At 48.4% G+C, this 18,267-nt stretch overlaps 1 protein-coding gene across 1 annotated transcript in view; it reads left to right on the forward strand.

The window, feature by feature from the left end:
• The first annotated feature begins 727 nt into the window (after positions 1–727).
• Positions 728–18,267, forward strand: part of VAV3 (vav guanine nucleotide exchange factor 3) — a 315,192-nt gene continuing 297,652 nt past the window's right edge. Inside the window, exon 1 of the mRNA XM_066246277.1 lies at positions 728–1,226. Within this exon, the coding sequence (XP_066102374.1) occupies positions 1,023–1,226 (204 nt within the window). The 5' untranslated portion in view covers positions 728–1,022. The remainder of the gene's footprint in view (positions 1,227–18,267) is intronic.

Consider the following 18,267-nt stretch of genomic DNA (forward strand, 5'->3'; position numbering starts at 1 on the left):
CCGTCCCAGGTCACCGACGCATGCGCAGCGTGGCCGCCGTGCTCTGTAGGCGTTCCACAGGCCTATTTCTCTCCAGCAGGTTTTGTGCTGTCAGCACAAGGGCCAGAACCGTGACCGTGAGCAGTTCTGAGCCAGAGTAGGGAGATGGAAACCGTCTCTAAGTGAAAAATCACCTCGCTTCCAAATAGGCTTGGACGCGCGCGCGCGCGCACACACACACACACACACACACACACACACGTTTAAGGTGCCAAAACATCCATACGTGCAACTAACTTGGAGGAAGAGCGACTACGTGCTGGGAGAGAATTTAGGGACTAGAACAGGGAGGAGAGCGGGGTGCCCAGCTTTCAAACTTTCAGCGCAGCGCCCTCCAGGTGCTCTGCACCCCGCTGGCATGCCTTTGGGGAGTCCGGTTGCCCAGATCACTCCTTTGCTCCTCCCAGATCCTTTTACAAAAACCGCACCCGCCGTTTGGGGGTGCCCAGTAGGAAGCCCACTGTATCGGAGTGTTTAGCTATACTGTCCCCGAACCGTGAAGCCGGCCGAGAGACAAGCCCGGGACTACCGCGGCTGTGAAGCTCCACACCCCCGAGGGCTGCTGGTGGGCGGAGGCACGGGGACGCCCCCTCCCGCCCCCGCCGCCGCAGCGCCGACCCCGGGACGGGCGGCGCGCGCTCCCACCCGCGCCTCTGGGGACTCGCAGACGGCGGCGAGACGGGCGGCGCGCTGGGCATGCTCAGTCGCGGGGCGCCGGGCTCGCGAGTCGGAAGCCTGTGCGCGGCCGCCGCCGCCGCGGAGCCGGCCGGGGCGCACGGAGAGCGCGCGGCACTCGCTGCAGTGGTGGCCGGGCAGCGGCAGACGCGGAGCTGCGAGCGAGCCGAGCCCCGCGCGGGGGCCCCTCGCACCCTCGCAGGGAAGGGGCCGGCCGCGGCTGGCGTCGGCGGGGCGCGCAGGGACCGCGGCGGCGGCAGCACCCTCGCAGCCTGCCCCGGCCGGGCCGCGTCCCGGCGCCGTCGGGCATGGAGCCGTGGAGGCAGTGCGCCCAGTGGCTCATCCACTGCAAGGTGCTGCCCGCCAGCCACCGGGTGACCTGGGAGTCGGCGCAGGTGTTCGACCTGGCGCAGACCCTCCGTGATGGAGTCCTTCTCTGCCAGCTGCTTAACAACCTGCGGGCGCGCTCCATCAACCTCAAGGAGATCAACCTGAGGCCGCAGATGTCCCAGGTGAGGGGGCCGGGCGGGCGCCTCAGCCTCCAGCCGGCATCTCCCATTAATCACCCAGCTAATTTCTTTGTGTGGATGCAAACAACCAAGTGCGCCCGGCTTGCCCTGCCTGCCAACCCTCTGCCTTGGGGGCCACTTCGGCTGTTTCGTGCCTCAGCCGAGAATGGCTTAGCTCTTTAGCTGAACACTAAAGCCTCGCGTCCGGAGGTGGTGGGAGGGTTTCGGAAAGGCTCTCAGTGAGGCGGGAAACAGTACTGGGTTAGGGTGCCCTTTACCTACTTTTGTGCGTGTGTGTGTGTGTGTGTGTGCGCGCGTGCACACACACACACACAACAAAAGGAATCCGAGCCAGCTCTGTTATAATAACGAAGGAGTGGGGGGAACCAAGACGATGGGAGTGATTTTGCTTTTAGTCCGTCCTTTGGCTTTGCGTTTCGTGCCCATGTTTTCTTGAAAGAGGAACCATGACTTCAGCGAGGACTCTAGGAAGTGGAGGGCGTTCCGGGTACCGTTATCTAGACTGGGATGACCCTGGGCACAGGGACAGGGGGGGAACGCCACACAGCGGCGCACCGGGAGCCCCCTGCGCGCGTGGCCCGCTGGCAAGCTAGGTGCTTGTGTTTACAGCTCTTGTTGAGCCATGTGAGAAGGAGTCCAGCCTCGCTCAGCAGCGACAGGAAACGAGAAGTTATGCTTGAGATTCCGCTTTCCTTCATTCGGGGCTTGCTCCGGTGGTGTGGTGCATGCTTGGCTCCCGCGGTGGGAGCCTTGCCTGGCAGTGCCTCGCGGGGTGGGTGGGTAGAGAAACCGGGGTGGTGGGGCAACTCGGGAAGACGGTGCACCCTAGAGTCAACTCAAAAGTTTCACAGCTCATGGAGTAGTACTTTCTGGGTCCTATCAGAAAGTTTTTGAGCAGAAAGATGTTAAACCCGACTCAGCACATCGATTTTCTCTTTCACTGTGTAAAAAACCACTTTCAATTCAGAAGGGAGGGGAAAGAGTCCCTTCCAGGACACATCTGAGCGCTAGTCTGAATGATATGGAGCCCCAGCTACTTAGTAACCAGAGCAGTGACTTTGTATACTTTACTGATTATGTATTCATCTCTTCTTCTTGATGTCAGTGTTTTCTCAGGGTCCCTCTGCATCTGAAATTCCACGCCCTTTGCCTGTCTGCCTTCAACCTGCTGCTTAGCAGTCCCCCCAAAAGGACAGGCTTGTAAGTGAGCTCAGAAGAGAGCCATATGTGCTTAGAAGTGAGCTCAAGAAGGGAGATTATACTCTCCCCTAATCCTGAGCGGTGACTGCTAACTCCATGGACCCCCCTATTGAGTTGTCTCTATTCTGGATACCCTGCCCAGGGTGTTAGCAGAAGCCGGGAGCTGTGTTGGCAATAGAGTTCTGTAGGGAGCTGCAGCTGTTGACCCAGCCCACAGATTCCCATTCTCCTCCTGGCCTTAGCCTCGGGGCGCAGAGTGGGTCAGGACGCCATGGCACACCTGCAGGAAGAACACAGTGCTGTGTGCACTTCCTGAAGCTTCGGTGTCCTGGAACTCTGGGCAGTTGTTGGATAAATTGTTCTCACTAATCAGCTTTTCTGGATAGCTGAGGACCTCTCTGTCTCTCTCTCTCTCTCTCTCTTTAACCTTTTAACTCTTATTCAAATATTAACAATCACTGAAAATCTTTTCAAATGTGTTTTTGCTCTTTCTTTTCTTTGTAGCATTTATTAGATGTTATTCAACCCTTTTGATGACTAAGGATCATCGTGATGAGTATCATTATAAGAATTCTCTTCCTTACTGGAGGTACCATAGTGAACACAGCAGGATTCTTGCCCTAAAGGAATCATTACTGTGCTATCAGATAAACCACCAGGTTATAATGAGCTAACCAACCAAATGACCTTAGGCTGTTGTGCTTTTGGGAACTTAAATCTGCCTAATCCTGAGTTTTTCCTGGTTCCAGATTCAGTGCAGTTTCCTTTGAAGTGTCCTGTAAGTGAGAACTCTGCCCAAAAGTGAACCTTGGAAGGCTGGTACCTGAATATGGTGGTCTGTATTCTTCTTGGTTCTTGGCCACGTTGCAGAGTGATAAGGTTTCTAAACAGCTGAGAGCTGGACAGTTTGTTTTATACAAGTTGTCATTAAATCCTTAAGTGAGACTTATTAAATGGTTTCATTAAATCAGTTGACATATTTAACATGCCTGCAGGTGTCCAGCATGTACTATGTGACTTAATAAATATTCACTGTAGCAAAATTACTTGAAACGTGTTCCCTTTGTTATTGTCATATTAAGGGTAATAGGTTACAATAAAAATTTTTAGAACACTTGCAAGGCCTACAAACATTTTTTTGGGGGAGGATGATAATTTCTTAATATTTCTGCCTTTAACTACTCATGTATTTTTCTTGGTAAAGATTCTAGATGCTCTGGTTATAAGGTTCTTACTTCATCAGCTCTGTTCAAACTCCATAGTGAATGACCTAGAAACTCTGACCGGTGTCCCCGCAGACTTACCTCCTGAATTGAGAGATGTCATATTGAGTACTTGTGGCTTTTGCCGTGTCTAAGAGCCATTCTGTTCACTATTCAGGTTCCACTGACGCTGTTAATTTGAAATGGACACAGAGCACATGATCCTCTAAGCCAGGAACTACCTGGAAGCTCACGCTTTCTAGGTTTGCGGTATTTGAGACTGTTATCAGCAGATGTTGGCAAATGAGATTTTAATTTATCGATGTTTTGCTCTAGCCGTTGGGGACTGCCCATGTGTTAAGGGTCGAGAGGTGAGAACCTGGAAAGGAGATGAGAGGGAAAAGGCCAGGAGCTAGGAGGGAAGCCACTAAAATGTCGTTCCAGAAACCCAAGTGAATAAAGGGTTTGTAGGAGGAGTGATCAGAGGTGTCAGATGCTGCCAGAGGATGAAGCAAAAACAAGAATTGAGGGTGGAATATTGTATTCGGCAAGATAAGGTTCTTCGGTGACCTTGACAGGAATGGGCTTGGTGTGCGATGGTCAGATACCCGATTGGAGAAGAGAGGCCAGGAGGAAAGGATTGAGACACCAAGCATAGGCATCTCTGTGGGAGTAGTTTTGCTATAAATAGAGCAGAAAAATGGGGTTGTGGCTAGCAGGAGAAAAGGGATTAAGAAAGGGTTATTTTCTTATCGCATAGAACGGTTATTTTATACCTATTAAAACAGCTCTTTTAGATTGAGACCAAACTGTATCACATGGCACTCTCGTCTATATGTGTATGTGTGAGAAAAATAAACGTGTGTGTATAAAAAATATAAAAGTGAAAGCAATTTACTGTTTCTAAAACTTCTTTTCACTCAGATCACTAGCCTTCTGAATACCATTTCCTCTCAGTGTCATTGATTTCCATTGACTATGTTTTTCTCACATAATATTTTATTTTGAGTTCCAAGGGCTGGTGCTGCAGCATTTCTAAAAGAATACACTAGTACTTTCCCCAAGATTTCCTTCCAAGCTGGAGTTAGGTTTTGATGCTGTTACTATTTAAAAAAAAACATTAGAGAACTTTATTTCTGTTATACATAAGTGTACATAGTTTTAAAAATTATGATTATATTAGTTTTAGCATTTAAGTCGTACATTCCAAATATACATCTGTATTCCCTGCCCCTCAAACAAGGTGGTGCCTCGTGAAGATTGTTGGGTTGTAACGAGGGGAGGAAAAAAGGCTGCGAATGTCCGAAAAGAGGACGGTGCCTGGTTATACTGCTAGTCAGTTCAGAGTGATGTCAGTGTTTAGTTTTTCTCCTTTGAAGTCGGTTAGCTATTTGCCATTGTTAGATTATTCTTTTGGATAATTGGTATATATCATATATCTTTTTTTGTGTGGATGACATTAACTAGATATGCAGCAATCTTTTTTTTTTTTTGTATTTTTCTGAAGCTGGAAACGGGGAGAGACAGTCAGACAGACTCCCACATGCGCCCGACCGGGATCCACCCGGCACGCCCACCAGGGGCGACGCTCTGCCCACCAGGGGGCGATGCTCTGCCCCTCCAGGGCGTCACTCTGTCATGACCAGAGCCACTGTAGCGCCTGGGGCAGAGGCCAAGGAGCCATCCCCAGGGCCCCAGCCATCTTTGCTCCAATGGAGCCTCGCTGCGGGAGGGGAAGAGAGAGACAGAGAGGAAGGAGGGGGGTTGGGGTGGAGAAGCAAATGGGCACTTCTCCTGTGTGCCTTGGCCGGGAATCGAACCCGGGACTTCCGCACGCCAGGCCGACGCTCTACCACTGAGCCAACCGGCCAGGGTGCAGCAATCTTTTAAAAAATTTACTTCTCAATTACAGATTACATTCAATATTCTGTAGTATTAGTTTCATGTGTTCAGCGTAGTGGTTAGACAGTCGTGTACTTTACAAAGTGGCCCTCCCCCGATATCTCCAGTACCCGCCTGGCACCGTACACAGTTACGACAACATTAATGACTACATTCCCTGTGCTGTACTGTACATCCTGGTGATTATTTTCTAACTACCAATCTGTACATCATAACCCCTTTACCATTTCCACCCCGTTCCCCGACCCCCCTTCCCTCTGGCAACCTTTAGTCTGTCCTCTCTGAGTCTCTTTCTGTTTTGTTTGTTTATATTGCTCTTTAGAGTACACGTTTAAGTGAAATCATATGGTATTTGTATTTCTCGGTGTGATTTATTTCACTTAGCGCAATACCTTCTAGGTTCATCCATGCTGTTACAAATGGTAAGATTTCTTTTATTTCTTTTCAAGATTGCATTCTTTTTTATGGCCGAGTGATATTCCACTGGATATATGTATCACAACTTCTTTATCCATTTGTGTATTGACTGGCACTTGGGTAGCTTCCATATCTCCTGCCAGCAGAATTTTAAACTTGACACCGATCACGATCTTTTCATGGGAAGTAGTTAAGGGGTGTTAAGGCATTCTAAGTACTTGTTCTGTGTGCATCCTTGGTGCCAACCTGAGCTCTCCAGGAACCAGAGCCCAGGATAACGGGTTGAAGTCCTGAAACTTGATTGGTGAGGTATAGTCCCATGGCTGCCAGGATGAAGAAGAAAATGAGAAAGTGTCCTTTTCTTCTTTAAGATGGTGAAAATTATATCGTGTCTGTAGTGCAAATGGGGATGATCCAATATAGATCACAGATTTTCTAATTTTCGAATGCAACAGATTCTTTTTAAATTATTATTCTGGGGCCATTGGAATTGCCTTTTCCTTTCCCCCTGAAACTTGCCTTAACTCTCACCACACCGCACCCTTCTCTTTCTCTTACGCCTCTTACTTTTCCTTCTTGGTTTCCTTTGCTGGCTCCTCTTTTCTCTAAGCGTTCCTTAAAACTTTTCGAGTTTTCTCCTTCACTCTCTTCCATATTCTCTTCCCTGTAGCATCTCATGATACCAGTGTAATGAGCTCTTCCTACCTCAGCAGACCCCCAAATTCCTACTGACAGCCTCTCTCTGCCAGGTGTCCCCCAACCCCCTCGTTACAGTCACTGCGTGGATGGAGGGATGAGGGTCACGTGACCAGGCTTCACTGTGGAGAGCTCACCGCAGCCAAGTGGAAGGTGAACTCGATTGGGCCTGGGAAGGGCTGCTGCAAGAGTCAGGGGCGGGCAAGACAGCGAGCGCCAGGTGAGGCAGGGTGGGGTGGAGGGACGGGCAGGAACAAAACGGGTGAAAGGTAACGAAGAGTCAGGACGGACAAGACTTTGGGACCCCTTTGACCCGTGAGAGCAGAACGTCTGCAGGAAGAGCCTCAGGTTTCAGGCTCGAGTGACCTTGCGGGGTCGGGGCTGGGGTGGGGGGGTATAGTGGAGGGCCAGATTTCAGAGAGAGGGAGCAGGGTCAGTTTTGGATGTGGAGTTTGAAGTTGTTTACCGTGACCTCCCATCGTCTCAGTTTCACGCACCCCATTCTTTCTGGTTTATCCTACTGATACCCTATTCTACTGATCCAGTGATCGCTTCAAGTCCTGGTCCTTCTTCCCCCTCCACACCGCCTTCATCTCTTCATTTCCTCCTACTCAGCTCAACCACCGCAGGCATTGTAGCTACTTCCGGCTTCTCTTGCTCTGTGATGCTCGTTTGGGTCGACTACAGACCTAGTTAAGTCCAGCTCTCTGCTTACTCCCTGCAACGTGGCTGCTGAGCCTGGTGGAGGAAATCCCATACATGCTGACTCTTCTCACTTGAAATTCATGATCCCTAACCGACCCAGCCATCTGATTAGCGTGTTCTCTAGACTGGCTGTGCTCAGTGTATGGGCTGGGGACTCCGGGCAGGGCCTGAGATGGCTGTTAGGAGTCTCGCAAGGTCATAAACCCTTTTTAATAATATGAAGACATCATTTGCTGTTTCTCACTCGCCTTTTCTCGCGGTGGAAGGTAGAGTTTTCCAAAGGCTGCGGGCTGCTGCCTGTGTCACTGCTGTGATTGACAGTGGATTAGGTGCTTGTGCTTATTTGGAAGATTTCTCTGCTTCTATGCTAAGTGTTGATTGATATAAACCCCATAAACTGCTGAAGTTTCTTAATAATTATTAGAGTAGAACAGGCTCCTGAGTCCAAAAGGTTTGAGGACTGCCCTAGACCATTCACCTTCTGACTCGCCCAGAAGACTGCGTGGTGCCTTTTCTCTTCTTCACCTCCGTCTCCACTCTTTCTCCCAGCTGGTGACCTTGCTTCCTATTCTGCCGAGAAGGCAGACAGTCAGTCAGGGGACAGCCCCGCCGTCCTGCGTCTGTGCCCGTCGATGGTGCCTTCTCTCCTGGTCTGTGGGCGAATGCTCACAGCTCCTTGCGAAGCCCAGTGCCCCCTTCACTCTCTCCCTGTGCGTCCCGCCCTCTCACATCTCTGCTGGAACCCCCCATGTGCGTGCACATTGTTGTAAGTCCCCTCATCTGATTCAGGAAATGTTTTCAAGGTGGAGTCACAGAGACTCGCCGAGCACTGGCTGTGATTATTGGGTGTGATGGAGAGGGAGCCCTAGGGCTCACTGGAACTACCAGGGCAGGTGTCAGTCACCCCCTTTTAACTGTTACACTGAGCCCGGTGGACCACGAGATACAGTGCAGACAGACTCCTTAGCAAGCATGCAAAGGCCCCGTGGTCCTGGCCTGCTGCACTCGCAAAGCTCTGCTCCACTCTGTGCTCCTGACCTCTCTGTGGCTCCTCAAATGAACTGTGCCGTTAAATGTCTCTGGACCACTGCATGTGCCCATTTCTCTGCTTGAAATAGCCCTTCTCATTCATACAGTTGAAGACTTGGTTCCAGGGTCACCCTTGCAGCGAGGGGCCCCGGACTCCTCCCTGAGGTGTGGCTGGTGAGAGGCTGCTTTGTGCAGCACTGTCTGTGCACGTAGGTGGAGCTCCGCCTTCCTGGCCCTGTTCGGGCATTTTCCCTTATCTGCCTGCCTTCCGGGCTGCGACCTGCCCGGGCCGCACTAGGCTTCCGTGTTTGTACACGTCTCTAAACACCGACACAGGGACTCATTCATAAAACCCATACGTCACTAGGCATACTGAACTCACTGACAATGGGCTGAGAATGATGACTTTTTTTTTTTTTACTACCTTTTCAAACATATCTATATAAATTTTAATAATAAGGTGTGTTAAGCACCGTGCTATTAACAACAACAACAGCAACAAACCGCGTCTGTTCACTGAGTGCCATTACTAATAATAACATGACTACACCACTCAGCACCAGAGTGACTTTCACAAAGTGACCCAACCTGTCTGCATCTCAGCTTCCCATCTCCAAGGAGGCGTGATAGAAGAACCGAGCTTCAAGAGTGCTTGTGAGCCCCGGATGAATGAATGAGCCTTGTGACTGGCACATATGAAGGCTCCATGCGTGGGCACTGTTTATACTAGAGTTATTCCCACGGCTCCCGCCGAACCAGACAAGGTAGTGCGTTCACGCCGAGCGCGCGTTGTCTCCCCGTCACGTGCCTTGAGGGGGGCGCTGTTACGGATCCCCATGCGGTGGGTACTCCCCCAGGCTACGGGGAGGTTACCTGTGCTAACAAGCAGCTCTCCGTGGAGCCAAGGTTGGAATCTGAACTGTGTTCTCATCAGCAAGGCTCCTGCACACCTGAAGGCGAAGTGCAGTGAAAGTTTTTTTCCACTCATGCGACGTTCCCTCGGAGAATGTTCTGGCTGGTTCTGCGGCTACTGATAACAGCACCTCCGTACTAGTCAGACATTAGGAAATGATTTTGGTCCAGGCAGGGTATTGAATGTATCAACAGGATGATTTTATACAGATCATACTGTTCCGTGTAAAATGGGAGGTAGACCTTTGACAGCTATGTGATGGCGACAGGAAATGAAATAAAAAAATTGAGACAAACTACTGAGAAGAAAGGACAAAATGAGTGTAGCTGGTCCTCTTGGCCTTTTAATGCTGTGGTGACAGCATTAAATGCCCTGTGACAGCTGATGGGTTTTTTTTTCCATTTAAAATTTTATTTTTCAATTACCATTTACATACAATATGATTTTGTAGTAGTTTTAGGTGCATAGCATAGTGATTAGATAATCACACACTTTACAAAGTGGTTCCCAATATTTCTAGTACCTGACACTATACAGGTATTACAATATATTTTTTGTGTGTGTGTGACAGAGAGAGGTACATAGAGAGGGACAGACCGACAGGAAGGGAGAGAGATGAGAAGCATCAATTCTTCGTTGCGGCACTTTGGTTGTTCGTTGCTTTCTCATATGTGCCTTGACCGGGGGGCTACAGCAGACCAAGTGACCCCTTGCTCAAGCCAGCGATCTTGGGCTCAAGCTGGTGAGCCTTGCTCAAACCAGATGAGCCCGCGCTTAAGCCAGCGACCTTGGGGTTTTGAACCTGCGTCCCAGTCCGATGCTCTATCCACTGCGCCACCACCTGGTCAGGCAAGTTATTACAATACTATTGACTATCTTTCCTACGCTGTACTTTACATCCCTGGGACTATTTTGTGACTACTGATTTCACTTCTTAATTCCTTCACCTTTTTCACCTAGTCCTTCAACTGTACCCTTCGCCTAGCCCCAACACTACCCATCAGTCTGATCTTGGTGTCTGTGAGTCTGTTTCTATTGTGTTTGTTGCTTTTAGTACATCCTTACTTAACATCATTGATCCGTTCTGTGACCTTAAGCGAAATGACATATAACAAAACCAGTACGGTAGGCTGATTGATATAAATGAGTGGGGTTCCCCCGGCACCTCATCCACCTTGTCTGAGGACCTGCTGTGTTGTTCTATTTCTTTCTTTTTCCCTGTTAACACAGACCCTGTGTGGTGTTCAGTCACAGGGCTACCTTCTGCCTCTCCAGAGCCTTGAGCATAGTGAGCATAGCACTGAATGGCCAAAAAAAAAAAAAAAAAAGGAGCTCCTTTTATTATTTTAAATGGAAAATCATTTTAGCGTTGTATTGTGTGCTGCTCTCCGCACGCGCTTTCAAAACCTGTGTTGCAAGAAGCGTAGCCAGCTTTCGAGTCGCTTGCTTCACAGGAAGTCAGCGGCATCTGCTGCTCACATGGGAGTGCTCTGAAGGGTCAATTAATATGGAATATTTAATGAAACACTCGGTCCCCACCTTCCATGCTTTTCAAAGTGCTTGTCCTAAAATAGACCTTGGACAGCTGGTCTGAATAAACGTGCACTGTGCCTCTGTGGCCGTGAATGTCAGGAGCCTTTCCCCGGGAGTACGGAGCGGCGTGGTGTTTGAGAAGGCACCCGGAGTCAGGAGACCCAGGTTCTGGCCCCAGCTCTGTCGCTAGCAGGTGACTTAGCAAATACCTGCTTCTCTTTGTCTCTGCCTTCCACACTTTAACAGCAGTAACAGCAGCACTTGCCTATACAATAGTATGCTGAGGAGCAGCACCATATATAAGTTCTGTCCGTTTCTATCACAATAAGTTTCGACACGGAAGCACATGTTTATTTGGCGCATGTGTGCCTCTCTATTTTTATCACTTAATGTATACATACTGACGTAGCAAACTAACTAAAACAAAGTTGATTCACGTTAGTCTTATGTGTGAAGCGATAGTTTACCCATGGCTACTGACAAAGTTCATTTACGCCACTGTAATTTTTACGAATTTCAACAAGGAAGAAATGCTACAGAAGCATGTCTGTCGCATCCACCATATTCCCCGGACTTAGCACCCTCCGACTATCACTTGTTTTTGTCCTTACAAAATTTTTTGAAGGGCAAAAAATTCAAAAATGAAGAAGATATCAAACAAGCACTGGTTCAATTTTTCACATCAAAAGATAAAACATTTTTTCAAAAATGGAATATACAAATTGCCCTCATGCTGGCAAGAAATTATTAATAATAATGGCAATTATATTATTTCATAAAGTTTACTGACGGTAAGAAAAATTTGTATTTTGTTTTATTCCAAAAACGGGCAGAACTTTCCGGTAGACCACATATATATCTTTACACATATTGCGATCTCACTTGGGAGGCATTGTGGTTCCACGCAGAGAGCTTTGGGACAAGGCAGAAATGTTTGACTCCCAGCTTTGGCACTTGACCGCTCAACCTTAGGGCAAGTTATTTTAGTTGCCGGGTCTTAGCATCCTCATAGAATAGGTAAGAAATAGTAAAACCTTTGCAGGATTGTGGCGAGAATTAAATCACGTGTGTAAAATATGTGTATGTAGAAATGACACAAGATCTTATTTCCTTCTTCTTCCCCCACTTCCTCGATCCTCAGAAGTCTAAGAGGCAGGAAGAACAGGATCTTATCACCATTCCACAGAGGAGGAAATTTTGATGTGCTCTGGCTAAAAGGACTGTTCCCAAGGTCGCACAGACAGGAAATGGTGAGGACAGGACTTGAGTCCACTTGTCCTGACTTTAGGTTCAGTGAGGTTTCTCGTTCCTGCTACCAGGCTCCGTGGGTAGATGGTGAATCGAACAAGCAATGGCTGGGAAGAGGCATGGACCAAGCCAGGCTTGCTCAGCGCCTGGATAATGACAGAATTTTATTCTGCACCGAAACTTACTGTATTTAACGTAGAAAGCTCTAAAACCAATGAAACCAGTTTTCACTTATTATCTGGTCTGATTTCTAGATCATGGATGATCGGCTTTTTGTTAATTTCATTACAGTTTCTGTTTGGTTCTGTTTTCATGGAAGTTGGTGGATAGGATCTGATATTGAGTGATTTAATCCATCTGTCTACTAGATGTTAGGTGTTGCAATAGATGCTGAGGATTGAAGGGTGAGAGTAAGACTCGGCCTCTGACCCTGTGTTGCCCTACATGGCATGGATGTCACCCCCGACCTGCCCTTGTGAAAGGGAGACAGGGAGGGAGATTTGAGTTGGAGTGACTGGCTCGGCAAGTGTTTGGTTGGTGGGAAGTGCTTTTTTTGGATGCATCGTTAATTTCCTATGTGCAGGGTATGACGTGTCACAACATAAATTGTGTGTGTGTGTGTGTGTGTGTGCGCGCGCGTGCGCCCACACGCATGGCTCAATGTGTTTCTCTCCTTCCCATGGACGTTTGCCCTGTACCTCCTGTGTGCAGGGCACCGAAGACATAAAGAGAAATCCTAGGACCTTTCTTCTCTGGGGCGGCTGGGAGCCCGATTTGACCTTGGAGTTGGGCTTTTGCAAGAAGGCAGAAAGGAAGTAGGTCATCGGATGCTACAAGGCCAGTGCAGAACGGCAGGCCGCTGAGTGAGACAGATGGGACCAGGAAGAGGACAGAGTCGTGCGTGGTTACCGGAGAGGAAGAAGGTTTGAGAAAGAAAAGTGGGCGGGGAGACCGTGTGTGCGATGAAGAATGTGCAGAGACCTCCAGACCTCAGTCGTGTCCCCAGCTCGCCTTCTGAGCGACTAGCCTTGATGGCGTCAGTACTGGAATACGGCTGTACCATTTGCAACCGGCAATGAAGATGTCACATCACATATCTTTGGGGGGTGGCTTGGAGCATCAGATGATGGCTTAGTCTCTTGATTATCTTAAAAGCTGAGGGAACAGAGACTCTGAAGAGTGCCAGACTGCTTAATGGGCACCTGCAGTAGAGAGTACAAAGGCGGAGGCCTGCCCTCTCTCTGTCCCTCTGACCCCCTGACTGGCCGCCTCACAACCCCTCATTCCTGCTGACCCGTCCTTAGCCTCCCTGTGCTCTTTAGTTGATGATCGCTCTTCCTTCCCTGGTCTGCTTGTTCTCGGATGCATATTCCTCAGTGCCGTCTGATTCCGTGATCACCCTCTCCCCTGACACCCCAGTTCTCTTCACCTCTGGGGAGGGGGGACCGGTCCCCCATCCCCGGAGCACCTCCCCCACAGGCACTCCTGCCTTTGCTCACGAGCTGAGCACCGAAGAGAACTGTGGGAGAAGTCGGCACGCCCGGTGCCTGGCTCACCAACCTGCTTTGACGCCCAGCTTCACGGCCGTTCACCCGGCTTTTATCCACCTCTGATGCTTCCTGTGGTCTCCTTCTCATTCCCCCACTCACACTCCAGCCCTTCAAATCTGGACACTCCGAGTCCCCACCTCTCCCCCAGTCCCTGCAGGTTGGCCCAGTCCTCGTCGTGACCACGCAGTCCTCCTGAATTTTGAGTTGACCTCAGTCTGTCCCTTCCACTCCCCATGATGGTTGGTGACCATGATTGCTGTGACTAGAAGAAGCAACTCTCCCAAACTTTACGAGTTATATGTGTGTATTTTCTGCCTTCTGATTCTCAAGAGAGACTTTTGGGTGGTCTTGAAGGTAATATGTAACACCTGAGAATCCCAGAGAGGAGCAGGTGTTACGAAAACTCCGATTCTGAGAGGTTAGATCTCAGGACCGCCTTTTGCTTTGTGGTCGGCAGAGACCACTGGTGCACTTGAGTCAACACCCAGCAACACGCCAGAAGCCACCTCTTTCAGTTCCCAGCAGTGCCGAGGTCACCCTGGTGCGCTCCCCCCCCCCCCCGCCAGCTGACAGGGTCTGCTCATTTTGCAAGCTTTTCTTATGTGTGCAATGTTATCATTCAATTAGTGCAACTGTCCCTTAACCATGGACGCAGCGCCTGGCAGGGAAAGTGAGTCTGGAATAATTCTATCACTTATTGATAGGCTGCAGTGTGGATCTAGCGGAAGGTTATTAAATTCCCTGGCGTTGGACCCTCACACAGAAGGAAGTTAGGAATTTAGGTCACAGCCAGTCACCCAAGACACGCTCGACTTCAGATTCCTTATGATGACAGAGAACTTGGAAATAGAAGCGTGCACTTGCCACAAACGATACTTGGGGATTCAGGAGAGCGTAGCAGTTCATCCTCAGTGAGGCGGAAGCAGGAGTGGAGGTCTCCAGAGCTCAGAACGAATGTGAAAGAATTGGGTGCTTCCAGAGGTGCCTATCGTTGAAGGAGAGAATGCGACAGGGCTGCTGTTAGTATTAGTTTCTGTGGGTTCTGAAATGTGAAGCTAGACCCTTTGGGATCTTACAGTGGCTCTGCTAGTTAACTACTTACTGAATCCTTAATGTTTTTGAATACCTAGTTCCATTTACTTACTTTACTTAGTTAAGAGAAAAATAATAGGGCATTTTGTAAGGGCTCTAATTTTCCCCCTTCAATGTTTGATACGTGGCTCACCAGTCTCAGTGGTACATATACATTTATTTCTTACCTATCTACTAGCACTAAGCCCATGATGGCGAACCTTTTTATAAAAACTGCCCAGTTTTGCAGTGCTGATCAACCTGTTCCCTCCCACCCACTAGTGGGCGTTCCAGCTTTCATGGTGGGCCAATCGCAGCGCCTTTTGGTTGCTCTGCTACCACCCACCATGAAAGCTGGAACGCCCACTAGTGGTTGGGAGGGACCAGGTTGACCAGCACTGCAAAAGTGGGCGGTTTTTATAAAAAGGTTTGCCATCACGGCACTAGGCTATTTAGCATCCTTGTCCATTTGGTAACTATTTAGAGGCCTCCTGGGTTTTATATAAAATAAGCTAAGTAAAACAATGCAAAATAGTGATAAAGCTCTCCCTTCTCTACGGAAAAAGAGAGAAAATAGATTTTTAAAATTCCATGCAAATGCAGTCAGCTAAACTTGATTTATGCTAACCATTCGAGAGTTCTCAGAGTCTGACTTCAAGCCTAAGGACTTAATTTACACACTTTCTAATAAACAGCATTATGGAGTAGAAAGCACACGTGCCTTGAGTCCACCAACCTGGTTTTGAATCCTAACTACACCTCTTATAATCCTGGATAATTTAGCAACTCTGAGCTTGGGTTTCTACATTTATTAAATGGTGAAAATAACACCTATTTACAGTGTTAGAAGGATTAAATTAACGGAAGTCAGAAGTCATGCATATTTAATATTTGGCACTTGGAAGGTACACAACATAGGTTCCCCTTATTATTATTATTTTAAGGTTCAAGGAGATTACAGGTTACAAGTTAAAAGGAGAGCGGAGAGTTAAGTTGACGATAGTATAAACTATAAATCATGGACACAAGAACTCAACAACTGTGTTAGTCGTGGACTGTGGTGAATGCAGCCAACGTAACTCACATCCTGCACAAGGTTCTGTCTGGAGGAAGGATGGTCCTGTTCGAGTGGACGATTGTAGTAACTGATTTTTGTCATTCAAAGAGTTATACCCTTATGGAGTTGGAGAAGTCCTTAGAGCAGTGGTTCTCAACCTTTCTAATGCCGTGAGCCCGCAATACAGTTCCTCATGTTGCGGTGAACCCAAACCAAAAAATAATTTTGGTGGCTACTTCATAACTGTAATTTTGCTACAGTTATGATTCGGAATTAAATACCTGATATGCATTATGTATTTTCCAATGGCTTTAGGCGACCCCACCGGGGTCGCGACCCACAGGTTGAGAACCGCTGCCTTAGAGGAAAGTCTAGCTCAGTCTGAGGCTTGTGACATGTGCAATGATTTGCCCAAGGGTTACTTCATTTCCTGAGTCATAGCACATTGCTTTCCTCATGACAGCATTCTAAGGACCCAGCTCCTCAAGAGAAGCTTAAGTCATGGTATTCCTCTTTTTTTTTTTTTTAACTATTAAGAAAGATTGGAAAGTGCTTGAGTTTAGAATTTCTCATATGAGGTACTTATAATGACATTATCTTCCATCTGTCTGTCTGTCCATTCGTCTGTCCGTCCGTCCATCCATCCATCCATCCATCCATTTACTAGATATAGTAATACAAGGAAATCAGTGGAAATGGGAATACAGCTCTTAGACTTTCAAGCTCAGAATATCCTGGGAAAGGTGACAAATAATTTAGAAATGGTTAAATAGTGGAAATGGTGAAGCCAGAGATCTGATGCTTAAAGGAGTGAATTCTCGGCTACGGAGACACTTAGCCGTCCAGACTTGCTCAGTTCCTTGGAGAGCTGAAGTTTTGCTGTTTTAAGCCGGATAACACAGCGTGCCTGAGGTTCCCAGGAATAGGGGTACTCATTTATGGTGACACCAAAGCACATGTTATTTCTCCTGGATGTAGGTTCCATGAAATTGGGGACCATTTGTTCTCCAACTTTATGTTTCTGGCTCAGAACGTGGCACAGGGTGAGCGCCTATGAATGGTTATTGACTATCTAACGGATCCCTAATGTGAACCTTAACGTGGGTTGGCCCAGAATGTCAGGTTTACGGTCCTTCATCTTAATCACAGGATGCAAAGATATAAAAATGCAATTATATATAAATAAAAATGTAATTCATATTCTGTCAGTTGTTCTTGCAGGGGGAGGCAGCGTGGCATATGGGAAGAACAGGAACTTGAGCATTGTACCCCATTAGCTGAGGGGCCGTGGGCAGCTCCCTTCGTCTCTCAGCATCTTGGGTGCCTTGCCAGTGTGATGGCGACGGTTCTTCCCGCAGAGCGTTCTGTAGAGCGAGTGAAGTCAGGTGGGCGAAGCCGGCAGCACAGCACGGGGTGGGGGGGGACCCATAGCCCCGAGTAATAAGGCGAGGTCCTTTCCCTTCCCCCACCCCATCATCTGACCTTGTCACGGCGTGGGGCTTTACGCACACTCTCTGTATGACAACATTTAGTGGGTCTGTGACAAGTTTTCCTTTTCTGTTGCTTTCTTTCTGCAGATGCTTTATTTAGATTTAACTGAATCTAAGCGTCTGCATATTGTGGCTTGAAAAATGATTGAAGTCACGGAGTTTTGTCTCTCTGTTAGTGATCTCACTTGTGACAGCTGTGCTGGAACAAAAGAGAAGGAAAACAACACATTACCTGGGGTTGGGAGGAGTGTGTCCAAATTCAGGCTCTCCCCTTGAGTAGCTCCGTGCCTCTGACGCTGTGCTCAGTTTCTCCCAACTTCCCTTTTCTCTCTGCTAACCTGGGGTGGCACTAGTGTAGTGAAAAAAATGTGGGATTTAACTTTATAAGTTTATTGATGAGAGAGAGAGAGAGAGAGAGAGAGAGAGAGAGAGAGAGAAAAGCATCCATTTGTTGTTCCAGTTAGTATTCATTGGTTGACTCTTGTACATGCCCTGAGCGGGAATCAAACCTGCAACCTTGGTGTATCAGGATGATGCTCTAACCTCTAACCAGATGAGCTGCCGGCGCAGAGCCAAGAACATGAGCTTTAGAGTTTAAATTTTGGATGCACTGCTAGCTAGCTGTGGGATCTAGGCAGGCCCTCTCACCCCCCTCTCTCTGCTGCCTCAGCTGCCCCCCCCCCCCCCCAGAACAGCCCTGTTCTGTTGGTTGTCTTGAGGACTAGATGCGGTAATGGATGACCCGGTCCTGCTGCACAGCGTTGATCAGGGAGGCACTAATGGTCCTTCCGCTAAGCACAGGTGTGCTTCATAGGACCAGTGCCAGTTCCCCCAGAGGGTTGCGAGATTCAGTAACAGGGCATAATTGTTACAGCTGACGAATTTGGAAAACACCCGTTCTTTTTCAGGATCCCATCAGCAGTGGTGATAGTGGAGTAGTGTGCAGCCGGGAAGACAGCGCCCGTCTCCTCCATCCCCTCCGCGTTGACTTCGCCAGTCACTTGGGTTAC

This window comes from Saccopteryx bilineata, chromosome 11, assembly GCF_036850765.1.
Source record: "Saccopteryx bilineata isolate mSacBil1 chromosome 11, mSacBil1_pri_phased_curated, whole genome shotgun sequence".
Classification (NCBI taxonomy): domain Eukaryota; kingdom Metazoa; phylum Chordata; class Mammalia; order Chiroptera; family Emballonuridae; genus Saccopteryx; species Saccopteryx bilineata.